This window comes from Lygodium microphyllum, chromosome 6, assembly GCF_053477565.2.
Source record: "Lygodium microphyllum isolate KBCC chromosome 6, Lygodium_microphyllum_v1.1.10, whole genome shotgun sequence".
NCBI lineage: Eukaryota > Viridiplantae > Streptophyta > Polypodiopsida > Schizaeales > Lygodiaceae > Lygodium > Lygodium microphyllum.
The window spans coordinates 95,328,534-95,344,783 of record NC_141140.1 but is presented as its reverse complement, the minus strand read 5'-3'; the positions used below and the strand labels follow the sequence as shown (position 1 = coordinate 95,344,783).

General features: G+C 41.2%; 1 protein-coding gene across 3 annotated transcripts; it reads left to right on the top strand.

The window, feature by feature from the left end:
* Positions 1-1,206: 1,206 nt before the first annotated feature.
* LOC148034825 (BTB/POZ domain-containing protein At1g67900-like) lies at positions 1,207-7,903 on the top strand. Of its 3 annotated transcripts, XR_015691121.1 has the most exons (5): positions 1,207-2,314; positions 2,411-2,483; positions 2,874-4,178; positions 5,134-6,242; positions 7,575-7,903. XR_015691121.1 is itself a non-coding variant. In XM_087679798.1 (4 exons), the coding sequence occupies exons 1-4, from the start codon at positions 2,256-2,258 to the stop codon at positions 5,998-6,000; spliced, it is 2,304 nt and encodes a 767-aa protein (XP_087535924.1). In that variant the 5' UTR covers positions 1,207-2,255; the 3' UTR covers positions 6,001-6,356. The 3 variants fall into 3 exon arrangements, 2 of the variants coding, with proteins under 2 accessions (XP_087535924.1, XP_087535925.1); XM_087679798.1 differs by lacking the exon at positions 7,575-7,903 and having other exon boundaries at positions 5,134-6,356; XM_087679799.1 differs by lacking the exons at positions 5,134-6,242; positions 7,575-7,903 and adding an exon at positions 4,651-4,814.
* Positions 7,904-16,250: the final 8,347 nt, after the last annotated feature.

Below are 16,250 nucleotides of genomic sequence, written 5' to 3'. Positions count from 1 at the left end.
GGGAATCAATAGGCCGCTTAGCCTACTACATGCATGCAAAGGCTTGGTGCCATCTAGCACCTCGACTAGTAGTAATGAATGCACTTTAAAAGGATTTTATTAGAAATAATAGCCATGCCAAGACATGATAATGGTCATCCTCATTCTCAACCTATTCCTTTTAGTATTTTACATCACCTAGATTCATCTTTAGCTAGGCCCACAAAGAGAGAGAGAGAGAGAGAGAGAGAGAGAGAGAGAGAGAGAGAGAGAGAAAGGAATATGGAATCATTGTTTACCATGTGATGGTTTAGTGGAGGTAGTGAAGGGAGTATAAGGACCACTCCATAAACTTCCATTTGAACAAAAGCCAATGTGGTGTTGCAAAAGACCCACAATTTGGTTTGGAAGTGAAAGTTTGATTAGTTGAGGAACACAAAGAGATCATTTGTGTGGTCACATGCATCATTAGTTTTTTGTTTCCCTAGCTCCATCAAGCTTAAGTGAATGAAGCCCTCTACATCGAATCAAAAATGTCTCCAAAAATGACCATGAAAAACATAAGACCAAATGAGGTCTCATTAAGAAATTTGACATTGAAAAAGAGACATTGAAATTTTTGGAGAAAAGGATTTTATATTTTTACGCTTGCAGTTAGATGTCGCTTTCTATCTACAAATTTTCTCCTTTTTTCAAAGGAAATAATTAAAAATAGCCCTTTTCTTAATACTCTCGGTTTAAGGAAATAAACATAAAATGATTGATTATTTTGAAAAAATTGTGTGTGGAGCCTCTCCTTCTCGCGACAGGAAAAAAAAAATACAAAGGTCGATAAAAGACTTCCAAATTGTCAAGGTTAAAGGATAGTGTTCAAAATGTTTTCCGTGGACATGACATGAGAACACTAGCCACTTTAGCCTACCTGGAGCAAAGAAGGTCAAGTCAAGCCTGCTGTCCACGCGTTAGATGACTAAGCCGACTAGTAGCCCACATCCCCCTCGGGCCTCGAAGGCTTTAACAGTTGAAAATGTAGGGCCGCTTTCACACGGGCCCATGTGGCAGGGCTGCGAATTGACGTGAGCAAACAGGGATTGATCATTGACATCTGAAAGCCTCTGGGGATTCCACAGTCCACTCGCTCTCAGAAAGACACAGAGAGAGAGAGAGAGCGCCACACATACTCTTTCTCTCAGAGAGGACACGCGCGCGCGCTCCTCCCCCCCCCCCCCCCCAAACACACACTCTCTCTCTTTCTCTCTTTTCCTTTCAGAGTTTCAGACATGGAAATTCACTTAGTAACATCAGTCAAAATCTAGGAGGACCACCGAGGATCGATTCTCTCTCTCTCTCTGGAGTCTCGTCTTGTGGCTTCCCTCATGATTGCTGCCTACGTCCTCTGGTGGTCCTGCTCGCAGAGCTGGGCCCTCTCTGATCTATAAACTATCTGCTAGTGTGGGGCTGTGGGACTCGAGAAGGGGGTGGGGAGGGCTCTCGTTGTTGTTTCCCAATCTGGGATCTTTCTTCTCCCACATTTAAGGTTGCACGACGTGTGCACTGTTTGCTTCGCATCTCTCTGTCAGCTTCAAGACCACCATAGCCACACGTCACTGCCAGCTCTGATCAGACAACACAACATGGAAAACATTGAGCATTCGCCCATTCGGCCAAGTATCTTGGCCAATCAGCTGGCTGCTCGAGCCTTTCAGTGGCATTAATCAGCAACAGCCCTGAACAATTTAGCACCTTTACCCACAGCCCGATTAACTGTATTACTGCTGATCCCGAGTATATGAGGATGCACATTCCCGAACAGCTTTAATTCCCTCATTGATGCTCCCCTCCCCCTCAGTTGCTCTTACTTCCAAGACCTGATTTAGCCAACAAGGGAAAAATTTGCACTGATACCCCTGCTTTTCTATCCATCCCATGGTCACGTCCTTATCAACAAAGGAAAGTGCACATTGCACAAACAATGTGCAGAGAGTCCTGTTGTCCAAGCCTTTAAATACACACCATCCCATTATGCTATTCTTAATGCTGTTTCACCAATTGCATTGTCAGTCACTTGCATGCCCATGAACTTTGAGACTTACACCAGAGATGCTTTTCAGACTCATCTGGCATCCACTGCATTGGAACTCTCCACTTTAATGGGTTTAATTTGCCATTAGTCTTCTGATTTAATTCACCAGTATTGTTCCCATAGGAAACACATCACCCTTCTTGCTCCCTTAACCCTGTCATTCCTCTCTTGGAGCTCATCGTCTTTTTGCAAAATGAAGTACATGAAAGTGGGCATGAAGCCAGACATCTTCCAAACAGATGGAAACATCACGTGAGTAAAAATTCATTGTTTCAAGCTTAAACATTACATATGTTTTTTGAATCTCCGAGTGTAACATGTGTCTGCTTGCCCTTTCCCTGGAGACAGGACCGTTGCCACAGATCTTGCTGCTAGCGACATCACCCTGCATATTAATGATTCCGCATTTCATCTGCACAAGGTAGAAATTAAATTCCTTGATCTGTTTGAATTGATGCTGATCCTTTAATTCTACTGTTGCAGAACGTTGGAGGCTTAGACAGTTTATAAGATATGGCAGATCAGACAGGCATTCTTACATTTTAAGTTTTGAACTTATACAGATGCACGTGCACATATGTATTTGAAAGGCATACTTGCTACATGCATATATAAGTGGCTTGAAGGATGCCAATGACTGTGCAGATTTGATGCATATTACACCTATCTGCATTACTCTGAAATAAGGAGCTCATTAGGACTAGTTTGATCAAACATACTAGAAAGGCCGGGCCAGTCATATGTTGCACCTTTCACATGGTTTTGTCTCCAAAAAGACTCTGCACAAACAGTTTTCTTACATTGGTTGCAGTTTCCTCTTCTCTCAAAATGTGGACGATTGCATAGCTTAGTATCAGACATTCCTGATGAAGTGGTCAGGTTTGGAGAGTTTCCAGGAGGAGCTGCAGCTTTCGACCTCTGTGCAAAGTTCTGCTATGGCATAGCCATAACGCTGAATGCCCATAATGTTCTAAGTGTGCGCTGTGCTGCAGAGTATTTGGGGATGACAGAAAACTTAGAAAAAGGAAACCTCATATTCAAGCTTGAGGTTTTCTTGAATTCCAGTGTTTTCAAAGCCTGGAAGGACTCCATCATTACTTTGAAAACTACCAAGGCATTGTTGCCTTGGTCACAAGATCTAAATATGGTCAGCAGGTGCATTGATGCAATTGCTTCAAAAACTTCAGTGGATCCTTCAAAAGTGGATTGGTCTTTCACTTACACACGGATGAACTCTACTTGTGGAAGCTGCAACACTCCTCCTTGCACTGGTAGCTGGAGCCAGAGGTATGGCCTAGTTCCAATTGATTGGTGGGTAGAAGACATAAGTGACTTGGATATGGAACTGTACTGTAAAGTCATTCTGGCCATCAAATCCAAAGGGAGGATGTCTCCACAGTTGATTGGTGAGGCATTAAGGGTGTACGCATACAGGTGGCTGCCAGGCATGGCTAATGATGGTCAACATTTGCTGCAACACTTAGTAAACAAGAGTCCTAATGATGTTGCGGAGTCAGAGCATAGATGGGTGTTGGAGATGATTGTGAAGCTTTTACCAGCTGAAGAAGACTTGTGCTTGTTCATCTTCATGATGAGGCTGCTGAAAGCAGCAACTGTGTTGGGTGTGGAGTCATATTGGAGAGAGGAACTAGTTAAGAGGATAGGGATACAGCTGAAAGAAGCTTCACTGAATGACTTGTTGATACTTACAAGGAATGATGAAGGGTTCTATGATGTGGATATGCTGCAAAGGATTGTAGAGCAATTTTTCAAACAATCTGCTCAAAGTGGCCATTGTAGTGCTCTGAAAAGAGGAGAAAAACAGGTGAGGGATGGAGAGTACAAGAAGGTCGAGAGACGGAGGTGCCACTCTGCAGAACAGCTAGATCTTGAACTAGATGGTACTGATCAAATAGTGAGGCAAAATTCTACAGAAGATGCTGCAATACAGGCTGCAAATGTGCAAGTTGCAAAACTTGTAGATGGGTACTTGATAGAGATAGCTAATGACACCAACTTGCCATTGGCCAAGTTCATGTGCCTTGCTGACCTTGTTCCAGATTCTGCACGCTCTGTGCATGATGGTCTATATCGAGCCATTGATATCTACTTGAAGGTATGCCAGATTTCCTTGCCATGGATTTGTTCTCGCATTGATGCTGCAATATGAAATTAACAGCATACATAAATGAAGAGTTTGTGGTCAGTGTCACAGCCCATTCTCCATTGTAGTCATGCTATTTTGATGCTAACAAAGAAAGGTGATGTAGTCCCACTATGTTGTAGATTCAGGGCACCCTTTAGGACTTAAATCTGCTGCCTTCTGACTGCAGTCATCCAATCCAGGGCACCCCATTTTATTCTGCATTTAGAGCACTGGTAAAACTTAATCCTCATCCCTTCTGATGTATGTATGTGTTGTTTTTAAAGGCTGACCCTAAAGCTGAGAGAGGAGGCTTGTCGTTGTTTGTCCTCTTTGTCCAAGTACTTTCTATCCAGAGTCCTTGCTTTGTGTGACCATCATAGTTTGCTGTAACATCATGTCTAGGTCACTAGCATGCTTTTTGAAGCTATACACCTTTCTGCAGCATCCTGTATAAGCCTTACACCATCCTGGCAAGTCCTGATCCAATGCATTTTGCACCCATAGTCGACCAACAAAAGGCTTCTTGGCAGGCTGATGGCATTGCATGTCAGTTTACGTATGGCTCAACAATTCAATGATCTGCTCTTATCTGGTTGAGTGGAATAGCGCAACAGGTATGAGTTCCATGACCTGAGACCTATTACCCAGCCTTCAGAAACGTCTCCAAGTAAGAGGCACGTGAGTTCTAGTGTCAAGTGGATGGCAGAAAAAAGCTTTAAGTTTTCTTATCTTGCAAACTTGTGGCTGCTGCATTTCAATTGAACAATATAAAAATTCCAGTGAAGGTTTTAGAATGTCAAGTACTCAAAGTCACCTGAGAAAGAAAGCATGAGGCAAAATTATGGGTAATACTCTAAACCAACGAATGAATTTGCTGAAGCCAAGATGCAAAGTTACTGAACAAATTTTCTGCACTTGACCGCAGGAACATCCAGCATTGAGCAAAAGTGAGAAGAGGAGACTCTGTGGGCTGATGGACTGCAGGAAGCTATCTATAGATGTATGCATGCATGCAGCACAAAATGAGAGGCTGCCTTTGAGAGTGGTGGTGCAGGTGCTGTTCTGTGAGCAGCTGAGGGCCACATCTAAGGCAGGGGGAGTGCACTTACCTGAAGGGGCAAGAGATGGGGTGGTGGCAGGAGGCAGGGTGGCCCCTTTGAAAGGCCGCTTGCCCGCTCCTCCTCCCCCTCCTGCAGCAGCAATGGATCATGACCACTCAGGACTAAACAGCAATCCATCACAAGAGGAAGCTTGCAGCACCATCATCCCAAGTAGCAGGTCTTCACATGAGGCAGCTGGCAGCACTACTACCCACACTAGTAGCAGTAGGCATTCACATGACCACCTGCATCAGGGGTGGGACCAATCCCTCAGACATGCCATGGAGGTGGAGGCGTTGAGGGAGAAGGTCAGCACCATGGCCCATGCTAATGGCACCTTCCATCATCATCATCATCAACAGCACCCTCATCATCATCAGTATCAACAAGGACAACAACAACAACAACATCATCATCATCATGAGCTTCATAATCAACATGAAGGAGGCCATCTGCAAGCCTTTCTGAGGCATCATCCCAAGGCTCGCAGCTTGCTCTCCAACCCCAAGAGAATACTGAATAAGCTGCTGTCCGGGAGGTCTGCAGCCACCTCCACCACCTCCTCTGGCAGCATCAAGGACTCCTCTGACGTGTCCAAAAGCTCCGGAAGCTCAGTGAGCAGCAGTGTCCCCTCCTCCAAAGACGGCATCATGCCCAAGTGCACCATCCTTGGGCGTCACTCCATATCTTAATTGGTAGGGTGACGTCGCCAGTGGTGTGAGTTACCATCGCCCCCGGCCCAAAGTAATACACACCCGCGAACCAATAGTAACACAAGACTCAATGCCTGGCTCTGTACTCGCCTACTTCCCTCGGGGAGGAGCCATGGAGGCGCTTGGGTCTTTTGACATTGCACTTTTCTAAGCAACCTTCACAAAGTATCTCATTAAGCAATACCATCAACAAGAATATCCCATTTGGTTGCCAAAGGGTGGTGAGTGTCAGAATGGTTGGCCTCTTTTCCTCATGTTGCTTGCTAAGTCATAAGTCATGTTGCTTCTGCTTGCTACCCAATTCCCATCCATTCCCCTTCACATAAACACAATTGGCTCGGTAATCAATGCATGTTACAACTAGCTTTTCATTACCAAGCCTTGCTCCAAAAACTTGGGGAAATAAGTTGCAAAGCCAAATAAATCTATAGCTAGCCTAAGAATCTTGTTTACCACTAAGAAGACAATAGTCAAATGATCACAAACATTTAAAGTTTAAAAGGCCACAAGTCACATTGCAATGCCAAAGAGCATACACTATAAATTTGTTCTTGAATGATAAAAATAATGTGCTATATGAACACCTTATTTTATTTCCATTCGAATTTTTAAGATATCTATTTTCATATCAAGAGCTAACACTATTTGATTTCTAGTGTTAGTTATTTATGTGAGACAAGATGCATTGCACACTAAGAGATTATGCTCACATTCATATGTGTTTTGACACAAGGTCACTTGGACAAGTGCTCTTAGGAGCAAGAGGAAAAATATGCCATATGCCCTACTTTTGTGCCATTTTGGAATATTATCAGAGTTTTTGTTTTGATGTCTCTATGGGATATCATGAATCTAGTGGTGTTTGGGAATGCTCCCTTGGTCATTGTCAATCTTACCAACTATTTTAGTAAAGTCTCATCATGGATTCACAAGGACCTAGCTACTATAAGGAAGGAAGGTTTTGCCAAGGATGTCTATGTAATTGACTAGTTTTATCTAATTACTTTTAGACATGATAGCACTTTACACATTACTTAGTTTCTCTTAATATATATATTCAGATTTTTAAAAACATTAAAAGTTGGACAACCCTTCAAACTTGAGCCCTTGCCTTGTATATACTATTAGAGACTCTCCACCTTGAGGTGGCACTTGGCATGGCATTACAAAAACAAAGTATGCTTCATGACCCAAGCCATACTTTGCATGGCAAAATACTTTTTAGCATACATACTTTGGACATTGGCTTCATATTTTGTTCATGTGATATACATATTAAATCACATTTTGTATGATGGAATTTACACTTTCTAAAGAGCTCGTACACATTTGTCACTTGGTGTTTTAGAAAAAAGCACAAAAGATATTAAAAGAAATCATATGTGTAATGTTGTTCTTTTCACAATGCTTGCAATCAAGAAGCTTTTACATTAGGTATATATATTCTTCACATAGATATTGAAAAACAAGTATATAATTAAGAAGGTAGCTTTATAAATGCTTATTTTAAAGCACATCTTGAAATATTTGTCTTGACATTTTTTTTTTTACAGCAAAATTATAGGTGAAAGGTAGAGAAAGCGTGGAAGCACAAATGGAAGTAAAAGAAAAGCAAGAGCTATGGAGGTTCAAGAAAGAAAGAGCAAGATGATATGTGAGAACTTCAACAATCACAATGTGTGACCAATCTTCTCATATTTTGTTGTATTGTAAAGAATAAAGTGACAATAATGGGTGGCTACCACCTATAGTGTATAGGTGTGCGGGCACTAAGTGTACAGTAAATGTAGATGGCTAAGCACTAGTAGCTTTTAACCCCTAACAACCTCCTACTTAAAGGTGAATGTGCTTGAGTGAGGAGAAAACAAGAAAAAAGTGAGAAAGTAAAATGTATATATATAAGTACAATAGGATCAGAAATAGATATCATCTCATCCTACACCCATCATCTTTCTAAGGAAGGTATATCATTCCACTGGGAGACTTTTAGTGAGTAGATTGGTAGCATTCTTGTCAGTCGAGATCTTGATAAGCTCAATGGACTTATCCTTTACCACCTTTGTGATGAAGTGATAGTATATCCCAATGTGCTTGGTGTTCACATGGAAGATTAGATTACGATGTCGTGATATTATGAGGACACAGTGTGAAAAAGTATGGAATGCATCATCATTTACTTCTCTATTGATCTAGAGAGTCAATGTGATCTGAGCCATTAGTACTAGTGTGAGTTGCATGGATTATCCAAAAATACTAGATTTTTAGATAATTTTAGTCTATTTTTTATATTATTTATTGTAAAAATCCGAAAAAGTTAGAAAAAGCTTCTAGATTAGGATGGCATGCAAAAAGCTAGTTGCTTTTTCAGCCAATTAGGAGATTTTTCATAAAAAAAACAGATTGACGAAATCGCGCGCGTCACGATCGCTGTAAACAGGCTGAAAACTGCGTATTGAACTGAAAGAAGAAGAAGGAGTGATCTGGGAGATCCGTGAGCAGGTGTCCTGCGGTTTTACCCCCCTTTTGGAGCCAACGGAGCCATCAGATTTGGGTTCCGGGCAGCAAAGAAAGAGCTGATTTTTCTGATCCACGTTTTTAGTCTACGAAGGAGCTCCAGGAGAACTAATGCTTGGAGATTGCTTCTGAGTAGTGCAAAGATTCCAGGTTCTTTCAATACATATTGAATCAATTCATTGTGATTTGTTACGATTCGACCTTTTGACAAAAACCCCTCCGACATTGGTGAACCCGACGTGAAAGGTCGTCACAGAAGAAGGAAAGATAATATGGGAGAACCTTTGAATACAATCTCAAGTGATGTTTTGCAATAGTTGGTGCAAAATATGAATATGTTTATGCAGGTACAACAACAACAACAACAGGTTGTGATGCAAGCTTCAGCTCAAACAGAAAGTGTTGTGATGAATGCTTTGCAAGCAATTGAGCATGAGGTGAAGTTATTCAATGGCAAGAATGTATCTACATATGTACATACCTATGCTCAGAAGATGGAATTCTTTGGAGTGGCTCAATCTGCATGGAGCCGGTATTTTGTATGTGCTACTGTTCATGAACTGAAAGCACAGATTACTGAATTATACTTGCAGGATGTATACTGGGTAGCCTTCAAGAAGACACTCATGGAAGAATTATATATTGAGGACACCAGTTTGATTATGCGCAAGACTTTTCAGGAGTGGGTTATACAACCCAATAAGGGTCTTGTGGCTACAGAATTGTTAAGAGAATTTGAAAGTAGATTTGAGCAGTTGGATCTTGCAGAATAGCAAGCTCTTGCAAGTCAAAAAATTGAATTGCTTCTACAGGCAGTTGATCCTGAGCTTCAAGAGAAGCTTGATGATTTGTTGGAGGATCAGACTACAGAGACAGGTTTGAAAACAGAGTGGAGACATGTCAAGGAATATGTTACTGCGCTTGTGAAGAAGCATAGAAGAAGAGAAGATTTCATGTCTCTAGCTTGCCCACTGTTACGGGTAAGACAGTTGAAGTATCCAGTAAGCCACTCGCTTTTGTGGCTAACCCTATGGCTATACCTGCTATTGTTCCCTCTGTTAGGGAAGATGTCTTAGATGAATTGGTCAAAGGGATGCGGGATCTTCAATTGAAGGTTGCAAAATTGGATGAAAAAGGACAAGAGGAAAGGGGACGGGCAACAGCCCCTTAGCCTAGAAAAAGATGTATGTGGTGTGACAGTTTGCAGCACGAGAGAAAGGATTGTGTTGCCTATCAAGAGGCCTTGGCACGATAGCTTATCTTTTGGAAAGATGGCAAGATCCATGCATAAGAAACGAGATTGCCTCTTGCTTTGAATTTTGGAAAGGGAGGTATGCAGAAGTTGTTGGAAGACTTGCCTGTCCAAAATGCTTATGCGGCGGTACATGCTTCTACTTTTGGTCTACAGTTGGATAGAATGCATGGCCAAGTGATGGTTGGTCCAAAGGCTGAAATATGGACACATGCTTTACATGCAGCTGAAAAGAGAAAGGTCACTGATAGTGAAATGTCTCATGCAGGGCAAGACATTCGTGGCATAACTGGTTGGGAATCACTGGTATATGCATATTCAGTGTATGCATATTTAGCAAAGGTACAAAACATGGATGTACTTGTGGAAGAAAAACGAAAAAGAGATGAAGATATTGCACGGACATCTAAAAGAATGACAAGAAGAAGTGTGGATCAGCCTAAAGCTGCAAATCAGCCACCTCCCGAGCATGTTATGGAAGAGGTCAGTCAGGAGCAAAAACAGGATAACAAATAAGAGGGCAAAAAGAAGGGCAAGCAGCCAGGATATAAGTTGTAATCTGACATTGAGACAGCCACAGATCTTAAGAAGGTTCTTGAAGAACGGATCTTAAACAGTCGGGTGGAATTTACCTTGGGAGAGGTGCTTGGCATTGCCAAGCGAGAATTTCATGATGAGATCATTGACATAATTAAAGGGAAGCGTCAGTTTCTTGGTGATACCACTAGTGCATTGCTGCAATTTGAAGAGGAAACTGGTTTGTTGGGTATTCGGGCTGAATATGAGCATGAAGTAAGTACTGGATTGTCTATGCAGGATGCTACTAATCAATGGACAGCATGTGGAAAAGAGAAGAAAGTGGTTGAAAATGCATTGTCTTGTAGCAATATGCATGGTGGAGTAAGGCAAATGCAACAATATGGAGAAGAGACTCTAGGATTTATTCCTCGCAGTCACTACACAAGAAATCATTGGGCTAGAGCTACCACTGAAACGGTAGTGAAAATAGGGGAACGTGAAACTCCTTGTGTTGCTTTACTTGACCATGGGTCTGAGATAAATGTCATTGAGCAGGGATTGTATGAAAATGGTGCATGGCCTGTGGATACTGATCATGGTTGGCATATGAGGGCTGCAAATAAATCTTCAGGGGAGCTCTATGCTGCATGTCCTAATGTAAAAGTGACAATTGGTGATGTACAGGAAGAGCAACACTTCTTTGTGCAAGATAATTCCTCATATGCAGTGATTTTGGGACAGGCCTATATTACAGGTGTGCATATGGAAACAAAGGTACTTGATGATGGTTCTGCTTATGCAAGAGTCAAAAGCAAGGATGGAAGAAAAGCAATCCAATTTCTTACTGTTTGTGTTAATCATCCTAGAAATCGTGATATGCTTCGAGAGTCTCATTTGGTTCCAAATGCAAGGGAATTCAAAGACCTAGATTTTCATTAAGCACTGTTGTAATGCGGGGCTACAGTAGTGCTGTTCAGAGGGTGTACTCGCCTCTTGATGAAATGAAGCATGTATTTACTATTGGTAATTCTTAGTTTACAACAAATAGTTCATGTTGGTTTAAGCCTATGGAAGCTATGTGTAGGGCTGAACGCATATCTATGAAACATGCTATTAAGAAACTAAGAGCATTGGGGTTGTTAGCTGAAAATGATGGCATTTCAAGCATCTTTTATGGGCTGAATATTACTGACACTATGGCTGAAATTTCAGCAATTATACATGCAAAAAATGAGGCTGAAAACAGTATGTTCTTTGGATATGTATGATGTTATAGCATTGTTTGCTCAACAGGAAGGATTACAATGGGCTGAAGCACTTGTGGAGACAAAGTATAAGACAGTTGACAAAAAGGTGAAACCAATTGCTTTGCCACTTCCACTAGAGAGTGAGGGTATGTATGAAAAAGTGTCAAGGCAGCCAAGCTTACGAGATCCTAAAGATATAGGTCATCAATTTACATTTGAAACATTACAGGAATTGAAAGTTGGTGCAGAAGGGTTTCTTTTGTCTGCTGAGAGAAACTGTTTTATGCATATGTTGGCTAGACATGGGAAGGCATTTGCATTTCAACCAAGTGAAATAGGTTGCATGGATCCAAATGTTGTCTCTCCTATGGTCATATTTACTGTGCCACATGTACCATGGAACTTGAGGCCTATTCCAGTGCCTAAAGCTTACTTGCCAAAGCTGATGGATTTGCTAAATGAAAAGATTCGCATGAAAATCTTGGAGCCTTCTTCAGCCCCATACTCAAATCTTTGGTTTACTGTGCCCGAAAAGAATGGGGCTTTGAGATTTATTCAACACATGCAACCGGTCAATAAAGTGACCATAAGAAATGTGGGTGCAGGTCATGTGGTTGATGAATTTGCAGAGGCTTTTGCAAGAAAAGTGATATATTCTTTGGGTGATCTTTACTCGGTGTATGATCAGTTTCATCTTGCAATTGAAAGTAGGGATATCACAACCATGAAGACTCCTTTGGGGTTAGTGCGGATGTGTACTCTCCCACAGGGTGCAACAAACTCAGTGGCACACATGACAAATGCTATGAATAGGGTACTCAGGGATTTTATAACACAATTGACTATGCCCTTCTTGGATGATGTTCCAATCAAAGGGTGTGCAGTGGATGAAAAGAATGAAGAGATGGATGCTCATAGATGTAGACAGTTTGTTGCAGACCATATTGTGGATTGTGAGAGGATTTTGACACGTCTAGAAGAGGTGCATTTAAATCTTTCTGGATAAAAGTCTGTCTTTGGAGTTGAAGAGGTTTTGATTGTTGGGCATATGTGTGGGCCTTATGGGCGAAGGCCATCTCCAGCAAAAATAGATGGGATTGATAGAATGCGAGATGTATGCACGAATGTATTAGAGGTGCATAGATTCTTGGGTGCATGTGTGTTCTATTTGATATGGATTCCTCACTTTGCACATTTAGCCGATGCTCTTTATCAGCTTCTAAGGAAAGGTCAGAAATTTCATTGGGAAAGGAAGCATCAGAAAGCAATGAAGAAATTGAAGCAACTCTTAAAATCTGCTCCAACGTTGAGAAAGGCTGACTATTCACATGGAAAGTCTATCATTATTACTATTGATACAAGCCCAATCGAGATTGGATGGGCAATTGGGCAAGATGATGAGGAAGGGCAAAGATATGCAATACGCTTTGGTGCAAAAGTATTGACTGAATGACAGAGAATATATCCACAGGTAAAAAGAGAACTATGGGGAATTGTGACAGCCCTTAAATGTGATAAGGAGTATTTTATGGGTGCTCATGTATACATTGAGACTGATTGTTTGCCGATATTGGGTATGATTACTAGTTTTGCTACCCCGAACATTGCTATGCTCCAGTGGATTGCATACATCAAATCTTTGAACCCTGAATTTCAGCATATTGCAGGAAGAGATAACCCAGTGGCAGACATGTTATCTCGAGCACGCTATGAGAATGAAGATGGGATGATGGATGAGGAGGAAGAAGATGACTTTCTTATGGCTGAAAATGATGTTGCAAGAGTGAATTTAGAAATGCAAGGTGTTGCTATAGCATTAACAGAAGCTTGGACAACAAAGAGAAGACACTTTAGATGTTTTGCATCTTGTGTAGAAGTGTTTCTGGAAGACAAATATGCAGGAGAGTGGCTAAGAATTGGTCAATATCTCAATACATTAACAAAGAGAGATGAATGGTCAGATGAGGAGTTTAGGAAGATCAAGAGGAAAGCCTATGGATTTTTCTTAAAGGATGGATACTTATGAAAACATGCTAAAAAGAAACAGGGTATACCATTGCGAGTTTTGGGTGACAAAGCTTCACAAGTAAAAGTAATGCAAGAATTTCATGAAAGCTTATGGGCTGGTCATAGAGGTGTTTGGGGTACTTTTACAAAGATCAAATAAAGATATTGGTGGCAGGGTATGTATAAGGATGTTGCTCACTTTGTGGAAACATGTACGACATGTCAAATGTATTCAACTGTGAGACATCGGGATGGATTGCAACCCACATATCCATTGTCTCTTCATTTTAAGTGGGTGGTGGATTTGGTCACAATGCCTACAGGTCTTTGGCAAATGACGTATCTTGTGCTTGCTCATGAAGACTTGACTAATCAAGTGGAAGGGAGAGCTCTACGTACTAAGACGACAAATGCCATACGTACTTTTCTCTTAGAAGAGATATTTTGTCGATATGGCTGTGTGGGAAAAATTACAGCAGATAGGGGTGAGTTGGACGTAGATGAAACTCATGATTTCTTTGCACGGTTGGGAATAAAGCTTGCTTTAACTTTAGCCTATAACCCTGAAGGAAATGGCAAAAGTGAAAGAGGTCATCCACCTATTGTGAAGGCATTGGCAAAAGCATGTGGAGAGAAGGTAAAGGAGTGGCCACGATTGCTCCCTTATGCTTTGTGGACTGACAAAACAACTCATAGTGCTGTTACAAGATATATGCTTGCAGAATTGATGTATGGTTAAAAACCTATCATGCCGATAGAAGAGATGATTGTCACATGGAGTGTGTTACCTTGGGAGGAGGAGTTGAATCGAGAGGAGTTGTTGGCCTTACGCATTAGACAGTTGGAAAGAAAGTTAGAAGACATAGATGCAACAACTACAAAGTTAAGGGCAGCAAGGATACAGAACAAGAAACGGTTTGACAAAAGACATAGACTGAGACCAAGAACCATACAAGATGGGGATTGGGTATTGGTTTATGATAGCAGTTTAGATAACCAACATAGTGCCATGCGTAAAGTTTCCAAAAGATGGTTTGGACCCTATGTGGTAAGACGAGTATTTGATAATGCTATTTATGCATTAAATGAGCTGGATGGGATAGCCATAAAACTTCTGGTAGCAGGGAACAGAATCAAATTATTCAAAAGGCGGGAACCTACTGCCTATGACTTGCCAGAATTGGAAGAAAATAGTGGCCATGATACAGGGGCTAGCCAGGAAGATATGGAAGATAAAGAAGCAAAGGATATGGTTGCAGAGAATGAGGAGGACTCAGAATCTAGTAACAACTAGGATTTTAGCACATACCGGAGGATGTGCAGGTTGAAAGGGAGTGGATGTCGTGATATTATGAGGATACAGTGTGAAAAAGTATGGAACACATCATCATCCGACTTCTCTATTGATCTAGAGAGTCAATGTGATTTGAGCCATTAGTACTAATGTGAGTTGCATGGATTATTCGAAAATACTAGATTTTTGGATAATTTTAGTCTATTTTTTATATTATTTATTGTAAAAATCTGAAAAAGTTAGAAAAAGCTTCTAGATTAGGATGGCATGCAAAAAGCTAGTTGCTTTTTCAACCAATTAGGAGATTTTTCATAAAAAAGACAGATTGACGAAATCGCACGCGTCGCGATCGCTGTAAACGGGCTGAAAACTGCAGATTGAACTGAAAGAAGAAGAAGAAGTGATCTGGGAGATCCGTGACCATGTGTCCTGGTGTCCTGGAGTTTTACCTCCCTTTCGGAGCCAACGGAGCCATCAGATTTGGGTTCCGGGCAGTAGAGAAAGAGCTGATTTTTCTGATCCACGTTTTTAGTCTACGAAGGAGCTCCAGGAGAACTAATGCTTGGAGATTGCTTCTGAGTAGTGCAAAGATTCCAGGTTCTTTCAATACATATTGAATCAATTCATTGTGATTTTTTTTTGTCGTGTTTACCACTTGGGTATTCTCTATCTTCTCTTCCATCTTCTATCTCTACTTCATTCTACTTCTAATCCTTAGTGGATTCGACCTTTCGACAAAAACCCCTTCGACAAACGAGCCAACTAAATGACACTTATAGAATTGGAACACAATGTACTCCTTGCAAGACTCAATGGTCGCAATGTACTCAACCTTAGTGGTAGACAAGGCCGTGCATTTCTATACCTTAGAGATCCAAGAAACAACATCTCAAGCAAAAGTAAAGACATAGCCAAAGGTGGACTTTCTATTATCTATATGTCATGCACAATTTGAGTTAGTGTAGCCCACGACTCCATTATCCTAGCCGCAATAGTAAATACACAAATCTGCATTGCCCTTAAAGTATGGCATGATATCCTTTACAAGGTTCCAATGCCGGCTAGGTGTCACCATATAACAAGCCACAACTCCTACTACAAATGCTATGCTAAGCCTAGTGGCTATCATGGCATACATCAAGCTACCTTACTACATATGCATATGAGAACTTGGCCATCTCGGCCTTCTGCTCATCTAACTGGGGATAATATACTTAATTAATCTTCACATGAAAAGGTAAAGAGCAGCCAATAGGCTTACCACCATGCATATGGAATCGCTCAAGTACATTTTGTATGTAATCCTTTTATGATAAATAAAGGAGTCCCTTAGAGCAATCATACATAATACACATACCAAGTATATATGAGGCTTGTCCTAAGTCCTTTATCTCAA